General features: G+C 33.9%; 3 protein-coding genes across 6 annotated transcripts in view; 2 read left to right on the plus strand and 1 right to left on the minus strand.

Annotated features, from left to right (window-relative positions):
- LOC107426702 (arginine decarboxylase) overlaps window positions 1-572 on the plus strand; it is a 3,163-nt gene extending 2,591 nt beyond the window's left edge. The window contains exon 1 of the mRNA XM_016036945.4: window positions 1-572. This exon is cut by the window's left edge and continues 2,591 nt beyond it. Coding sequence (XP_015892431.3) covers window positions 1-279 — 279 coding nt within the window. The 3' untranslated portion in view covers window positions 280-572.
- A 4,648-nt stretch (window positions 573-5,220) lies between these two features.
- LOC107426781 (uncharacterized) lies at window positions 5,221-9,514 on the plus strand. Of its 2 annotated transcripts, XM_016037063.4 has the most exons (10): window positions 5,221-5,371; window positions 6,025-6,079; window positions 6,712-6,789; window positions 7,242-7,266; window positions 7,355-7,387; window positions 7,474-7,595; window positions 7,683-7,813; window positions 8,070-8,287; window positions 8,882-9,129; window positions 9,228-9,514. In XM_016037063.4, the coding sequence occupies exons 2-10, from the start codon at window positions 6,077-6,079 to the stop codon at window positions 9,321-9,323; spliced, it is 954 nt and encodes a 317-aa protein (XP_015892549.1). In that variant the 5' UTR covers window positions 5,221-5,371; window positions 6,025-6,076; the 3' UTR covers window positions 9,324-9,514. The 2 variants fall into 2 exon arrangements, with proteins under 2 accessions (XP_015892549.1, XP_048337500.1); XM_048481543.1 differs by lacking the exon at window positions 7,242-7,266.
- A 450-nt stretch (window positions 9,515-9,964) lies between these two features.
- Window positions 9,965-15,056, minus strand: LOC107426780 (epimerase family protein SDR39U1 homolog, chloroplastic). 3 transcript variants are annotated; one of them, XM_060811581.1, is made up of 14 exons: window positions 14,860-15,056; window positions 14,663-14,780; window positions 14,507-14,560; window positions 13,967-14,039; window positions 13,269-13,328; window positions 12,909-13,027; window positions 12,490-12,534; window positions 12,262-12,340; window positions 11,723-11,784; window positions 11,177-11,279; window positions 10,900-10,960; window positions 10,721-10,791; window positions 10,423-10,562; window positions 9,965-10,343 (listed from the first exon to the last, which is right to left on the minus strand). In XM_060811581.1, exons 2-14 carry the CDS (start codon window positions 14,738-14,740, stop codon window positions 10,242-10,244), a joined length of 1,047 nt encoding a protein of 348 aa, XP_060667564.1. In that variant the 5' UTR covers window positions 14,741-14,780; window positions 14,860-15,056; the 3' UTR covers window positions 9,965-10,241. The 3 variants fall into 3 exon arrangements, with proteins under 3 accessions (XP_060667564.1, XP_015892547.1, XP_060667565.1); XM_016037061.4 differs by having other exon boundaries at window positions 14,663-14,753; window positions 14,860-15,055; XM_060811582.1 differs by having other exon boundaries at window positions 14,663-14,724; window positions 14,860-15,050.
- Between the last annotated feature and the right edge of the window lie 408 nt (window positions 15,057-15,464).

Genomic DNA, 15,464 nt, shown 5'->3' on the forward strand with positions numbered 1-15,464 from the left:
GTCCTCCGAGTGATGCAGCATGAGCCCGAGCTCATGTTCGAGACGCTGAAGCACAGGGCAGAGGAGTATGGTCAGGAAGACGATGGCATGGCCAACGCAGCTCTAGCCAGCAGCCTTGCTAGCTTCTTCCACAACATGCCCTACCTTACCGCGCCTTCATCTTGCTGCTTGACTGCTATCAATAACAGTGGCTTTCACTACTGCAGTGAGGATGAATTCAATGCTGCTGCTGATTCTGCTGCTGGTGAGGATGAGCAGTGGTCTTACTGTTGTGCTTGAGTTTTTAGTCTATTAAGCATTCCCTGTCTCCTTTTTAATGGCTGGTTTGTTGCCCTAGGGTCGTCTTGTTGATTTTTAATTGTTTTTCACTTTCTTTGTTAAATGATGTCCTACTTTATCTAAGAGCAAAGGATGTAAGAGGTAGGACTAGAGTCCTTTGCATTTTCTGGGAAAAAAGAGGGGATCGGAACCGAATCCACCCTTTTGTAAATTCGGGATCTTGTTTCCTTCTTTCTATATCTTTTAGTAAAACTTGTCAGATCTTAATTTTAAATATACTTGACTTTGTTCTACTTTGCTTACTTTTCGTGCTAGATGCATGTTATATAAAGTTAATGGTCAAATACTACCCATCTACAACATGGTATTGATGTGTGGCTCTTTGAAATTGATTGCTTTTTTCCTTTATTCAAATTTGATCCGGTGTAGTAGGGCCTTTTCTATATGTTGATTTTGTTCGATTTAATTTAGCTGTTCTAAAAAAGAAATAGCAATGAGTCAGCCTTTCGTTGAAAAGGCTGGACTAGGAGATTCTGAAATTATGGATTGTGGGGTCTGTCTCTTTTATATTTTGTCTTTTATGGTGAGCAAGCTTGTGAAACGTAGGTCGAACTTCAAATTTATTTGGTATAATTGTAATATATTTATATCCATTATGTATAGTATCCTGAGTTTTCACATATCTTAAAAGCTTGAAGAGATATGATGCTCAATGGAGTTCATGGGGTTCTTTTAAATGGTATTTGCTAACCACAATTTTATGAGCTTGTGTAGCCTCAAGACATCTCGTGGACAAGATTTGGTGTCATGCTTTGGATATAGGATGTGAAGATGGGTGGCTATGACTTGCGAATCACACAAAGTTTAGACTCTAGAAATTTGAATGTTTTTCAGTACTCATAAAATGAAGCAAATTGCATATATGAGAAAATGAATAAAGCAAGTGGGACTAGTTCAATTGAATGGCTCTAATAACGAGTTCAAAGATTTTAAGCTGCGGTTTGGTAGAATAGTAAAAGAAAAGATGAATTATTATTATAAGGCTTTTCAATTGACATGGAATAAAGGAAAGAGCGACTTTAATTTGGAGGTAGATTTTTAATTTTAGCTGTCAAGCTTGTTTAGAAAGTAGAAAACAAACTGAATATTGATTCTTTAAAGCAGAATCTAAAAACAATTGCCCCATATTGGGGAACAAAACTCGTGGATGAATATATTTGTTCTTTACTTTCTGTAGAAATGGCATTAGATTTGGAAATGGGTTTGATATTCTAGTGGTTATATGGAGATATTATCCTGGAATGTGCACATGGAACCTCTGAGGAACATAATAATAGATCCTCCATGATATTTTGTATCGTGCCGTTATTGGTTTCTAAAGTTCGTAATTAAGTTTGATAGAGAAACCTGTAGTTTTGACATTTCACGCAGGGAGTCCGCGTGGATTTAGTTTTTTCCATATTTTCCCCTTTCTTTTGGTTGTTGGGTTGGGTCTAGATTTTCTTTGTTTTGTTGGGGATCATCGACTTTTCACCATCAAAAAAAAAAATAAAGTTAATTAATAATAGAATGACTACAATTCCAAAGTTATTTAATAATTGAATGAAAACAATTTCCCTCTTTATAATTTATTTCGATGGTTTAACTGTGAATTCATGGTTGAATTATCCACATAAATTAATGATTTGAACTGGTCAATGTCTACTAGATTCGAATTCTCTTATATGGTGTTTCACTTTGAAGTCAGATTCTTCTTTCCACTAGATTTAAATATTGTCATTTTGTATTTTAAAGAGCAGGTGATTAACCAAAGATATGCAATAATATCTATCTTCTGTTTTGGTGGGTCATCTGATTCAGGATGCTCACAAAATGATTATCGAAGGGGTAATTTTACTTCTGAGGCTGCAGTGATTGGAGTTCACCATGGCTTACTTTTATTTCCTAGAGTACTGTCATTAAGCGATTATCGCCAATTTATTCGTCACAAAATGTATATTAGCCTTGATATTAATTCTTCTTTCTGAGTTGATTTGCATTGTTTTGATCTGTTTAGATGACAAGCATGCTCCTGAAGAAGCTATCATCTTTGCTTAAATGGGGTTCGGTGTGTGAGCTCAAGGGCTTAATAATGGCTGTGCTTTTGGACCTCATTTAAGAATCTTGCTTTACACCTCGACTCGGTTGTTTGGATTGTCTGGTGTCTGCAAGAGGTCTGTTTTAAATAGAAGCTTTTGTTATATGATGACACTCTGTACAATTTTGTTATCCCTTGCTGTACTGAAGCGGTTCATGTGAACTGGCTTACAATAGAAAACGACTCTGCATGCAGGGGTAATTTATGTTTTGCTGGAACATTAATCATGTGACTACATGGGGACAATGTAGATGAGATTATCTTCATGCTTATTTGGAAAGTTATTCTGTTGGCTAGGCTTTATGCCAGATGATTATTACAGTCCACCATTTGGCATTTTGTCGAATGCTCTGCTAATATTTTGGCATAATCTTTAGTGGGTCATTGAGCAAATGAAACTATATATGATTCTCATACCTAAGATTTATACCAGTTTACACAAGTCAAAGAAAATTGCTTCTATGTCTGAAGATTTACTTTTATGCCTATGCATTATGATCAACACATGCAGGATGAACAATTTCTGAAATAGTAATTGTTTCCTTCTCTAATGAAGATTCTTTTTGGATTGGAACGATTGATGAGCTTTGCCACCTTTGGAGTTGATCTTTCTGGAATATTTATGCTGTAACAGCTTTTTCAATATTAGTTTTATCTTGGAGTTGGAATCCTCAAATCCTCAATATTTATATTTTCATATCTATATTTATATATATATATATATATATATAAAAACCCATCTGCTAAGGAGCGTGGGCCGAATGATCTTAGGCCCCCATCTGTTAAGCAGTTATGGAGCATGGGCCAAATGATCTTAGGCCCAGATTTAAGAACACCGCATTTATTGGACCATGCCAGTGCCAGAGCCCATTCTTCGTGTTACACCTTTTTTTTTTATAATTTACGTATTTATTTTAATTTTTATTATTTTTTAATAAAAATAAATGGGGGGAAAACCAAGATTGTCCATGCCTTTTTCTAGGAATGGGCAAAATCCAATCTAACCCGTCCAATCCAATCTATTTTTAATGGTTTTGATTGGATTTTTATATCAATTGAATTAGATTGGGTTCAAAATATTATAAATTATATGGATTGCATTGGTTGTGGATTTGAAATATAAATCTAATCCAATTTAATCTAATTCAATCCAAATAATATATTATATAATTAAAAAATTATATATCTTTTCTTTTTTTCATTTTTATATATTGATTTTTAACTTTTTTTTTCCATTTTTATATATTAATTTTTAATATATATATATTTTTTACAACCCCAAATCCTAAATCGAATTTTGAGTGAATAAATTTTGATGAATGTATTATTTTACATTATTTGTTCTAACAATTTTAATTTGATTTTGTAGTAGTGAGATGATGACATTAATGCTTGCTATTTGATAAGTGCATGATGTGTATCATTTGCTACATTTTCTTCTTTATTTGCCATTGTAGACTATGTTGTATTATTCTAATTATATTTTATGTTTGGATAATTATAATTTATTATTTATATTTTATATTTGGAAATTTTTTTATTTCTATTATATATTTATAAATTAGTAAGTTTAAAACCGATCAACCAATCTAATCCAAATCGATTATAAATAGTTTGGTTTGGTTTAGATTTAACGTTTTAATTGTTTAATTTGGATTGTATATTATAAAAATTAATATGTGTAGATTGGATTGTATTTCGGTTCAAAACCGAATCAATCCAATCCATGTCTATCCCTATGACTTTTTCAGAAAGCGAACAAATACCCCATCATTTTAAAACAGATATTTTGCCCACCGTTCATCCATTCAATCTAGTGAATTATCTATTATACCCCTCTTTATTGATGGACCTAGAGAGGGATTTCTTTGTCTCTCATATTATATCTAGAGCGGGGGAGAGAAAAATATACGGAGGGAGTGAGTCATGGGTGGGTTTACTTAATCCATGTTTGCGAAATTTGCTTTCTTTCTACCAGACCACCTTCATACAAAGTAATTAAGATGATGCTTCTTAACCCTTTTTGCCAATGTCTACCTTTTGAAGCTTCTCACCCATGAAAGAAAGTGTATTTCAATTTGAAGATCTTCATGGAAATAGAAATGTATTAAATAAATCACATGGAAAATAAAACTTAAAAAAAAAATCAATAATAAATAACTAATTAATTAATCAAATAGGGAAAAATATGAAAAAATAAAAAACCATATCAATTCGAGGTTGATGATGATATATCTCGCTCCCATGGTAAAGGCAGGATGACTAAAGGATGGTGTGAGGAGGGGATAGGATAGTTATTTCACCCACGTAATAAGGGTGAGGTGGAGAGGGAACTAGGTGTATAATTGAAAATATGATGTAGATAAAATTGCATTTTTTATTTTAATTCTTAAATTATATCGTGTTTTTTATTTTAATTTCTAAATTATAAAAGAAATCTATGTCATCACTTATTTTAATAGTAACTTAATTATTTTTTATGTTTAAGGAAGTTACAAAAAAAATAAAAATTCAATCACTTCTTATATTTCTTCGAATATAATTTAAAGCTTTAAAATAGAAATTGAAATACTTTCATTTATATTATGCATAAATACTAAAACAATTTTAAAAAATTAAGAAATTTATTCCATGTATGAGGAAACGTAATTGGGTCTTCAAGGGTGGTGGACCATTTTGAAAAAAAAAAAAAAAAAAAAAAGTGGAGGACCAGCCCAGAAGATTCAAAGCCCACTCACTATTCACCAGTAGAGGTGGGCAACGTGGCGAATAACCAGATGGCGTGCATAATACTCACCAAGGCGCATCTTAGCTTAGCTTGTTATATTCTCTGCGTAAGCGCTTAATTTCCTCCAGTTCCGTAATATACAATTCCAACAAGTTTTTGTCTCCTCAGAGATCACTCACCAGAACAGAAGCTTCCCTTTTCCTCTCTGTCTCTCTCTCCAAAATCCGGTATTATGATTCAATCTCATTTTCATTTTACGATCTGAAAACAATTTCGGGCATTTGATAGCCTTCAATATTTTTTTGATTGTTTGGTTGCGAAAAAAATGAGAGATTGGAGAAGGAAGTCTAAAGTTTAATCCTCTTTGTCTTGCTGTCCAAGTTTTTTTCCTTTTTCTATTAAAAAAAAAAAAAAAACTCGAATTGGGTTTTATATAAATTTGGTTACAACTTTAATGCTTGTATTAGGTCGTGTAATTTGGTTTCAGTTTTCTACAAGCATATGCCTTAAAATTTTGATTATAGGTTCTTAGTGTTTTAACCGTATCAGACCTAATTTGTTTTTGCTTTATTTACAATCTGTTAACTTGGATAAGCCTTTGTTTTTAAAGGGGGAAAAAAAAAAGTAAAGAAAAGAAGTAAGAAAATACTGTGGGATTTGAGATTTTTTTTGGGTAAGGGTTTATTATGTTTTTGGCTATTCGGCAATATATGGGAAAGGTTTTAATCTTTCTGCGAGTCTCTTGGCATACTAGTTTGAATATATTAATATTATGCATTTGAAGTTAAAGGCGAGTAAAAGAGACAATCGTTGATTCTAATAGTTAATTATCAAATTATGTATTGAGTATTTGAGCCCTTTAAGTTTTCGTCTCTTGTAGGGAGCTTTGGAAGGTTGGTTATCTGGTGTGACAACATTATAAACGGTTTAAAATGGTAAGTTTTATGGCATAGTTCTTAATTTTTATTGGGTTGTTATTTTTTTCAGCCATTAATCACTTGATGTCAATTGGTTGTTATGACTAGTTATTTTTCTGATTTTTCGAGAATGTCTTGTATGTTTGTATGTCGTTGAGATATCTGTTGCCAAAAGTGATCCTGGATTCGTTGTGTCATAACAATTTTTTTCTGATAGTCGGTTATATTGACCTACCATTACAAATTGTTACCTAGGTAATTTACATTTAAGTTTTTTTTCCCTCTCATCAGAACTGTTTATGCATTTGACAGGCATTTATAGTTTTATTACTTTTTTTTGGGAAAAAAAGAAAAACAATCGATAGAGATAAAGAAATCTGTTAGTACTGTCAACTGGAAAACAGTGTACGCATTCTCTCCACCTATAGATGTATATGGAAGAGGTTGAGGAATTTATTTCTCTTTCTGATATGTAAATATGTTGAAAGGACACCAAGCATAAACCAAGTCACACAAGAGAGCTACCTTAGCTTAAGGAGTTGGTGCTCTAATTACGTTTGAGAGATGCAACAATTTTAAAAATAATTCTAATAACTGTAGTGCAAATATAATTGTAACCTTTTTTATTGAATTGGTCTTTGACATTGCAGTTTTTTGATGGATATGGATATCATGGAACATCATTTGAGCAGACATATCGGTGTTACCCTGCATCCTTTATTGAGAAGGTTGGAATGCTTTCATCTATTAATAGACTTCTCATATGTTTCAGCTGTAAAAAAACCTTTTGAGTGCACATTTCTTTTATAACTGCTTATCGCTTACCGTTATTGTTATTTATATATATATATATATATAATATTTCTAATTAGGGTGCAGGGTAGACTTTGACTTTGTATGCCATTGATATTAAAGTTGTAATATGAGCAATATGGTAAAGACTATTTACTAAAGCCAATCTTGCGTAATGTTTCACCTATTGTGTTAGTTCAAATTATATATGATTCCCTGGCATATCTTGGCATTGATCTGCTAGACCCCCTTACTTCTTCTGGTCATGTGGGGAAAATAAATATTGATATGCCCCTCGGGCAGCCAAATCTTGCTTTTTCCTATTTGTAATGTTAGAAGTTGGTATACTATCACTATTCTGATTAAAGTTCATCAATCTATTCTGCAGCCACAATTGGAAAGTGGTGATAAGAGTAAGCTTTCCACTCCATGTCACTTTTATTCTTTAGATCTTGATGTTCTTGCGCACTCCTGATCCTTAATTTGGTTTTGTTGATTCAGTTATAATGCCTCCCTCAGCTCTTGACCGCCTTGGTTAGTTGTTTTAGTATAACCCTTTGCTATCACAGTTTTTCCTACTTCTGATTAATGTAATGATTCAATCTAGTTTAACCCTGCAGCTTCTCTACATATTGATTATCCAATGCTGTTTGAGCTCCGGAATCGTGCTGCAGAGCGGGTGTCTCATTGTGGGGTATTGGAGTTCATTGCAGAAGAAGGGATGATCTATATGCCTTATTGGGTAGGACTCCATCTCTATGTGGATGCCTGGAAAAAGATGTCTTCTAATCATTAAATTTGTGGTTTTTACTTTGTAAATTGTTTATAGATGATGGAGAATATGCTGTTACAAGAAGGAGACATTGTGCAAGTGAAAAATGTTACTCTTCCAAAGGGAACATATGTCAAATTGCAACCACATACAAAAGACTTTCTGGATATTTCAAACCCAAAAGCTATGTGAGTCTTTTATTCTTGTGTTAGTAGCTGTGAAGGAAGCTTAAATGTTATCTGACCGACTAATTGTAGTATCTTTTGCTATTCTCCTATCCAAAAATGTATCAGTGTTGATGTCTCAATTTAATTACTGGTGTTTGAGGGGAATCCTTAAAAAGGCATTTGTCTCAAAGCTCTCTTATAATATCAGATGTAATTTAGTAATTCTATGACAAATGTGGCATTTGACATCTCAATTATACTTTCTTTTGTCATGCAGCTTAGAAACTACACTGAGAAATTATTCCTGTTTGACCACTGGGGATAGTATTATGGTGGCATATAATAACAAAAAGTATTATATAGATATTATAGAGACAAAGCCTTCTAATGCTATAAGTATAATCGAGACAGACTGTGAGGTGGACTTTGCACCTCCCTTGGACTACAAGGAACCTGAAAGGCCTGTTGCAGCTGCTAACAAGGGTTCTGCTCAAGGTCCATATTTTCTATCCTAGTTGATGTGAATTACTGATCCGATTTTTCATAGTGATATTTCTATCCATAATATATTTTTTAAAACTAGTCAATTGTTATGTATTCTACATTAATTTTAATTGTCTTTCCCCACTCAAAAAGTAAAAAGGAGTTTTCTTTTCAGTATGTATGTAAAAGCCTATCCGATACTAACTAGTGAAAATTCCTGTGATATTCTATCTACTTAATTTTTCTGGCCAGATGTTTTGCTGGACCACTTGTTTTGTTTATGCTACTTTCTGAATGTTTTTATTTTTTGATGGTTAGCATTTGAAATATATTGATGATGAAAATTAGATTCTGGGATATGTTTATCTTTCTGCCTGGATGACTGGAAGTTTGAAGTATAAAGCGAGATGGTGAAGAGGGATTCTTTTAACTAGACAGAAACTGCATGATATTGCGGATTCTGCTTTCTGATATATCTATAATCTTGATGTACTTATATATGACAGTTTCATTATAAAATATCTAGGGGAATAAGGAGCTTTGCTGTTGTGAAACCGTATTTTCATATCTTTTAAGACACAAATCTGCTCTTCTTCCCCCTTGCAGTTGAAGAAGCTCTTGCTGAGAATGAACCTAAATTTAACCCCTTTACTGGAGTTGGAAGGCGCTTGGATGGGAAGCCTTTGAAATATGAGCCTGCACCAGTTTCATCTTCAGGGTCCAAAGACAAGCAACCTGCAAATGCCAACGGAAAGGGTCAGCCATCTACTGGGTCTAGTTCCCAATCCACTTCTGCTCAGGGGAAGCTGGTGTTTGGATCAAATGCAAATCGTACGGCAAAGGGATCACAGAAGGTACTTTTGTTTATTCATGTGCCAACTGTTACATAGCCCCCCACTTATCACAAAATTGTTGACACTAAATCTGCTGTTTTGTTTCTATAATGCTGCAGGAAGCTGCAAAAGAGACTAAACAAGAGCCGTCTGCAAAGAAAGAAGAGCCAAAGTTCCAGCCTTTTTCAGGGAAAAAATATTCATTAAGGGGTTGATTGAAAATCATAAAACAGTCAATGACATTTTAAGTTATCTTGTGCTCTTTGATCTTTCCTTGTTGGGATCAGGTTGGGGTTGACACAAAAGAATTATGTTAGTGATCTTGGGTGTTGTATAATCAACTGTCATAACGGTAGGTTCTATGATGAAGATAAAAATATAATGCCTCTGTTCAACGTTGTTACTCTTTTCGTGTGTGGGTCCTTTACATTCAAGACGTCGTTGATAGTGTTAATTTTTCTTCTTCAATTTTGTTTTTAATGCTGCTCTTGCTCCCCATCTTCGATATTGCAATGATTAAACCTCACGTTATTTTGGGAAACTGGTTGCTGCATTGTGAATCCTTGTGCTGTCAACGTGCTTCATGTCTGTCTGGACATTCCTGGTTTATTGTTAAGGCTTAAGTTTACTGTTCTCAGTTCAATAGAGCAACTCCTAAAGGCATCAAAAGCCTTTTAAGAAAAATGTGAAATCCTGGCATAAAACGATATGCTTATCTCCTTGGTTCCCAAAGAAAACGAGAAGTTATTATCGAAACAACCATGCACTCCCCTTTCCGATAAGTAATTTTTGGTTTTCAGAATCTAATATAAGATTCACCGGGACATGGAGGATACTCTCATGATAGCCAAATATAGTGGTCCAACTTGAATATATTCAAAATCAACTTTTGAGACATGTAATTAATATTATCATAATATAAAAAAACTTGTAATAAAAAAGTTGTTCACCAATTACTTTTTTTGTTTTTTTTGGCTAAAAGTTGTCTCAATGCACTCCTCAATCCCATATAATCTGAATACAAAGGTCATATTCTGTATGTTTAATCCAGCATTAGGAGGAGCTCTGCACCTTCTCTAACTAAAAGAATGAAGAGCATGAGAATGTAGTCTCTGTCGCGTATCATACATCTTCTATGATAGAATGGCTCTCAATGCATCTTTTATGTAAGAATATTTGAAAGGGAAACCTAACTCCTTTGCTCTAGCTGGAAGAACCCTTTGCCCGTCAAGAACCTACATTGATCAAAAAAACAAGCATTTTCGCAAAATGGGATATGCAGAAAGAATGGAGCAAGATTGAGAAAATCCTTACCACAGTAGCACCTTCTCCGAGGACTGCTTTGAGTGCAAAGTCTGGTACAGGAAGCCATGAAGGCCTACCCAAGACATTTCCCAAATGTTCACACATTTCTGCCAGTCTAACAGGATTTGGTGCAGTTCCATTGATAACTCCTGACATTTTGGTTTAACAAACTCTCAGTTCAACTGGTCGGTACAATTATTCACATATACAAAGATGTGCATGAGAGATGATGTATTCAATCTACAAGTCAAACAATGAAATTGCCTAGTTATGTTTTTTATCAACTGAAATAAAATCAAAGCTTTACCTTTATAAGATGGATTGGATAGAGCTTCATATATTAGGTTCACTATGTCATCCAGATGAATCCATGAAAACCTACAAAACTATGAAAACAATCAATAATTCAAAGTTATGGAGGAAAAAATGGCATAGAAGGTCGAACAGTAACATCTTGCGGAGATTTACTGGTTTAGAATACAATACCATTGGTTTCCAGAGCCCAAAGGTCCACCGGCAAACACCTTGAAGAGAGGGACCATTTTAGCTGCAGAGGTAGAAAAATAAAAAGAAGCTTAGTAACGAGCTTGTAAGTTCATCCTGTCGTACGGACCAAATTAAATAGCTTAAGAGCCTAACAAGAATGGTCCAAATGTAAAATTCAGTTGACTATCTAAATGAACTGCAGAACTCAAGTCCTAATTAAGGGTTTGGAAGTCATGAGTATCATCATCTAAGCAAGAGTTCTGAAAATTAGTTATACCTAAAGCACCACCATCTTTACCAAGAACAACTCCAATGCGAATAAGAGCTAATCTAACATCCTTATTTACTTTGAGGGCTTCTGCTTCCCATTCTCTACAAACCTGCAAAGACTTACATGCGAGTGAAAAAAGAGGATCATGTTTGCTAACAATGTTACACAAAGCATGAAATAACTCAGATTGTGTTTCATGATTTCAAAGTTGATGCAGATATTCAAATTTTGTACAATTTTACTCGGGAAGCTGTTTATAGGGATATTGATCACGTCTTGTTTATCTCAGACGCAGAGAGTTGAAAGCAGAAAAATTAACTTCGATAATATTCAGCAAAACCACTGGAATTTTAGTCCCACTAACTGGAGAAAAATTTGAAAGTTTTTAATTTCATATGGATCTAAGATCTTGCAACATTGCTATTAACCATACAATGTTGGTGGAAATTCAAAAGACTCGGCATTGCATACAACCTGATAGAAAAACTTAATACATTTAATCCAAAATCTTACCATAAATTAATCGTAATTAAGAGAATAATATTTATGTACCTCAGCCAAATAATCATTTCCCGATGGACTTTGTTCATCAAATATTTGTGTCTCACTAGTACCTGAGTATTACAAAGATAAAGAGGAAAAAGATAAAGGAGGAAATTGTGTGCAGTACAAATTATAAAAGGAAATAATGAGTACTAGATTATAGTTCTAAAGGAGCACAGTACGGATTAGCAAAAAGAAATGCTAGAGAAGAACAAGTAAAATCTATTAAGTAGGTGGTTATTTGGTTGAAAATTCTTTGAAAGGCTATTCTAAAATGAGGCACCTAGATATAATTCCCATAAATGATGAGAAACATAAAAGGATGCTACAGGGACATCCAAATGCTTCCTGAGAAACTAGTGATCCTAATAATAAGAATTCATCCCTATGAAGTATCTAAAACTCTTACAAATGGCCTAACAAGTTAAGTTCTAAAGACCGCCGAAGTTATACATTAACAATAAAAAAGGATATGTATCCATTAACAGTTAATAGAGAAAAATACAAAAATTAAAATTAAAAAAGGAAATTTTGTGCTAGTAACGTACCATAGTAACCGACAGCTGTTGCACTAACCAAAACTTTGGGCCGAACTGTATCCGGTGTATCATTTATCAGTCCTACAATCTTCAGAATCAGTCAAAATAGTTAAATAGTGAAACAGAAATGATAAAGTTTACTGTTTGCATAACTGATAGTCTTTTCACCAAAAATCAAAACTAGATCTCATCTGAAGTGTAGCAGGCACCGTATTGGTATTGGGTATGAAAATTTACCTTTGAGGTGACTCTAATCCTGCTTTGCTTGATCTCCTTCTTTATCTACAACATAATTAAGAAATTAAAAACTGTACTGGCTTTAGGAATGGATTATACACTCTCCATTTTTTACTCCTTAGCGACACACCACTAACTGGACCGAAGTATGTAAAATTATAATAACAGTATTTTCTGTACAACAATCTGACCACGACATCCAAAAAGAGTAGACAATACACTATGTCTATTCTTTAATTCATTGAAAAGTACTGTACTGAACTGAAGTAATTCAGAGATAAAACGATAATCCAGTTAGTATCATAGTTGTAATACATTTACCACAATATTCAAAAAATCATAGTTTGCAAAACATGGTAAGAATCACACATATCTATGAGAACATGAAATAGGAGGTTTAATGAACATGCAATGTTAACCTCAGAAGACCATCTTGTACTTATGGGCATTCCAGCCAAATTTACAACACCATGTGATCCTTGAATGCACCCTTTCCATTCTGGCTCCTCTGCGATCACGATACCTGGAAAGTCCTTGACTACAAATACCAGGGAATAGTTCAAAAACTAAACATACGTCTTCCAAAGAAAAATTAAACATTTCTTGTAAGGAAATAAAATTTCATGAGTCTCTTCCCTTGCTTTTTTCTCTTATTCTTTGGAGGAGAAGTGGGAAGAAGGGCACAGCAAAGGGGACAGTTTCTCTTATTAAACATCTTTGCAATATGATCCAAATTCAAGCATTCTGGCAAATAACATTAGCATCTATTACCTTCTTACCAGGAAAAATTAACTCAGCCTTAGATCTAGACCTTGTCAATACACGAACATTGTGATTATCTGCGTTGGGAGACAGAAAGTCTAAGTTAGTGTAGCTTTCATATGCAGAAAAACAAGTGAACAAATGAAACATCTGGTTCTTAGTTTTGATTGTATAGACACAGTAAGTATCACACAGCTATTCAGTCATCACACATCTATTCAGTCTTACCGTGAGAATCAGGCTACTAGTCCCGTTCAAACTTTAATTCAATTGGTCTGGGTTTCTACACTCTATGCTTATCTTCACATTGAAAAGTGTTAACCTATTTGCGTAATGAGTTTTGTGAAATACTACTTACCATGTACAATGCATTTGACCATGAAACTACATTTGGGATAAAATATATAGGGGTTTGAATGTTAAACATGATAAGTGCTTTGACCTATCGACAATGATAGTAAGAGGGCCATGCAAGGAACGACAGGTACAAAGGCCATCACAGACAAAGAATGCATATCCCAAACTAGATGGCTGTCTTACTTAGATGCATCTAGAAATAGCCTTCATACTATGATTCATCATGGGGAAAATATCAAGTCATCCTCAAGAATACCATTGAAAACAAATCATGTAAATCCTGTATGGACCGAAATTAATGTTGAGTATATAGGATTTTTAAGATTCTGGAAGTATAACTAGATGGAGTGAGCATAACCTGTAGACAGCCTTTGCACCAATCTTCTGCCTACAAATCCTGTAGCTCCAGTTATTGATATGATCATCTGATCCTGCAACAACATACAAAGAGTCGATAAACCTCCATGGAAGCAAGGCAAACTAGATAACAACAAAGAAATCCTCCGCTCATCTCACAATTTTTAGAAGGTATAAAACCAAGTAAAAGCCAACAAGGAAAAGAGCATATACACATAACCCCATGATTTATTATCAGAAATATCTAGTAAAACCGCACAGCCACAATCATAGACCGGATAGCATCCCTATGCTAAACGGTCAATATAATACACATGTCAAGTGTACCAAAAACCGAAAGACACTATATATAACAGCTAGAGAATGGTGGTGTACAATGGCAACATAATGACCATCAGAGAAGAAGCATCCAATTCACAGTGAAAATCCATTTGTAAAGAACAACAACACAAGGCAATGTAACATGATACAAAAACTTAAGCTTGAAAAATTTAACGATGTTTTGGAGATAAAAATATTCCCCAATTTGAAATGTACAGACCTTCTTGTTCTGATCAGAGCCACACCAAACCCTTAGTCTCTTGGTCTCAAAACCCTGCACCAATAATAAATAACACTGTTTAGAAACGAAGTGGGAAACAAGGAGCTAAGTGGGATAGAAGAAAAAAAAAGAAGAACTTGAGAGATGGGTACTCACGGACAGTGGTTGAGGAACGTGAAGAAAGGTAGAGATGGTGTGGGTCCACGAGAAAGGAGTGGCTTTGCAGAAAACCATTGAAAGAGTAAAGCTGAAAGATATTGAAGCTCTAATAATTCTTCCAAAAGAGAAAAATGGCGTCTTAATTGGTCATGAAAGTGAGAGGAGGAAAAAAGCAGCAGTGCATGATAATCTACCTGGAATTGGAGAAAGTCTAGTCGTGCTTGATTTGGAGCCACATCAACATAGGAGCCATTTCCATCACCCATTTTCTTTTGGGTTCTCAAATACTTGCAACCAAAACACAAAGAGTTGTCCTTTTTTCACCAACATGTACATTAAAAACATTTCACTGTACTTCCATTGGCTTGACTCGAGTTAATTTGGTGACTGATAGAATTCTTAATTTAAAACTTTTATCCTATTAAAAATGAAAAACAGTATTAACTATCAATGATCAGATCTGTTTATAAAGCTTCTATCATTTTTTTTTTTTCTTTTTCTTTTGATTACCATACAGCTTTTAAACTGGAATTTTGCTTTTTTGTTAAAAGAAAATGAAAATTGCTTATCAAGATAAAACTTTTATGGGTTGCTAAAACTTCATTCATGTGTCTTGTTTTGCATAATTCGAACTATACAAAATTTGTACCTCAGACCAGATTCTACATAAGTTTACTAATGTAGTTAATTATACATGATTTTTTATTTTTTATTTTTAAGATGTACATGATTTGGGTTGACAACTAAACAAATCTTGCTTTTTTGTCAGAAAAATTAAATTAAAAAGTATATAAAATAA

The sequence above is a fragment of the Ziziphus jujuba genome, chromosome 9, assembly GCF_031755915.1.
Source record: "Ziziphus jujuba cultivar Dongzao chromosome 9, ASM3175591v1".
Classification (NCBI taxonomy): domain Eukaryota; kingdom Viridiplantae; phylum Streptophyta; class Magnoliopsida; order Rosales; family Rhamnaceae; genus Ziziphus; species Ziziphus jujuba.

What these genes read in the sequence shown, in the direction of transcription:
- LOC107426781 (XM_016037063.4), top strand. An exon ending in CTGCATCCTTTATTGAGAAG is followed by an intron (nt 6,790 to 7,241) that starts GTTGGAATGCTT and finishes TCTATTCTGCAG; the next exon opens with CCACAATTGGAAAGTGGTGA. An exon ending in TGATCTATATGCCTTATTGG is followed by an intron (nt 7,596 to 7,682) that starts GTAGGACTCCAT and finishes AATTGTTTATAG; the next exon opens with ATGATGGAGAATATGCTGTT.
- LOC107426780 (XM_060811581.1), bottom strand. Translation starts at nt 14,740, where the DNA reads ATGGTTTTCTGCAAAGCCACTCCTTTCTCGTGGACCCACACCATCTCT. An exon ending in AACAGCTGTCGGTTACTATG is followed by an intron (nt 11,785 to 12,261) that starts GTACGTTACTAG and finishes TGTAATACTCAG; the next exon opens with GTACTAGTGAGACACAAATA. An exon ending in GAAATGATTATTTGGCTGAG is followed by an intron (nt 11,280 to 11,722) that starts GTACATAAATAT and finishes AAGTCTTTGCAG; the next exon opens with GTTTGTAGAGAATGGGAAGC.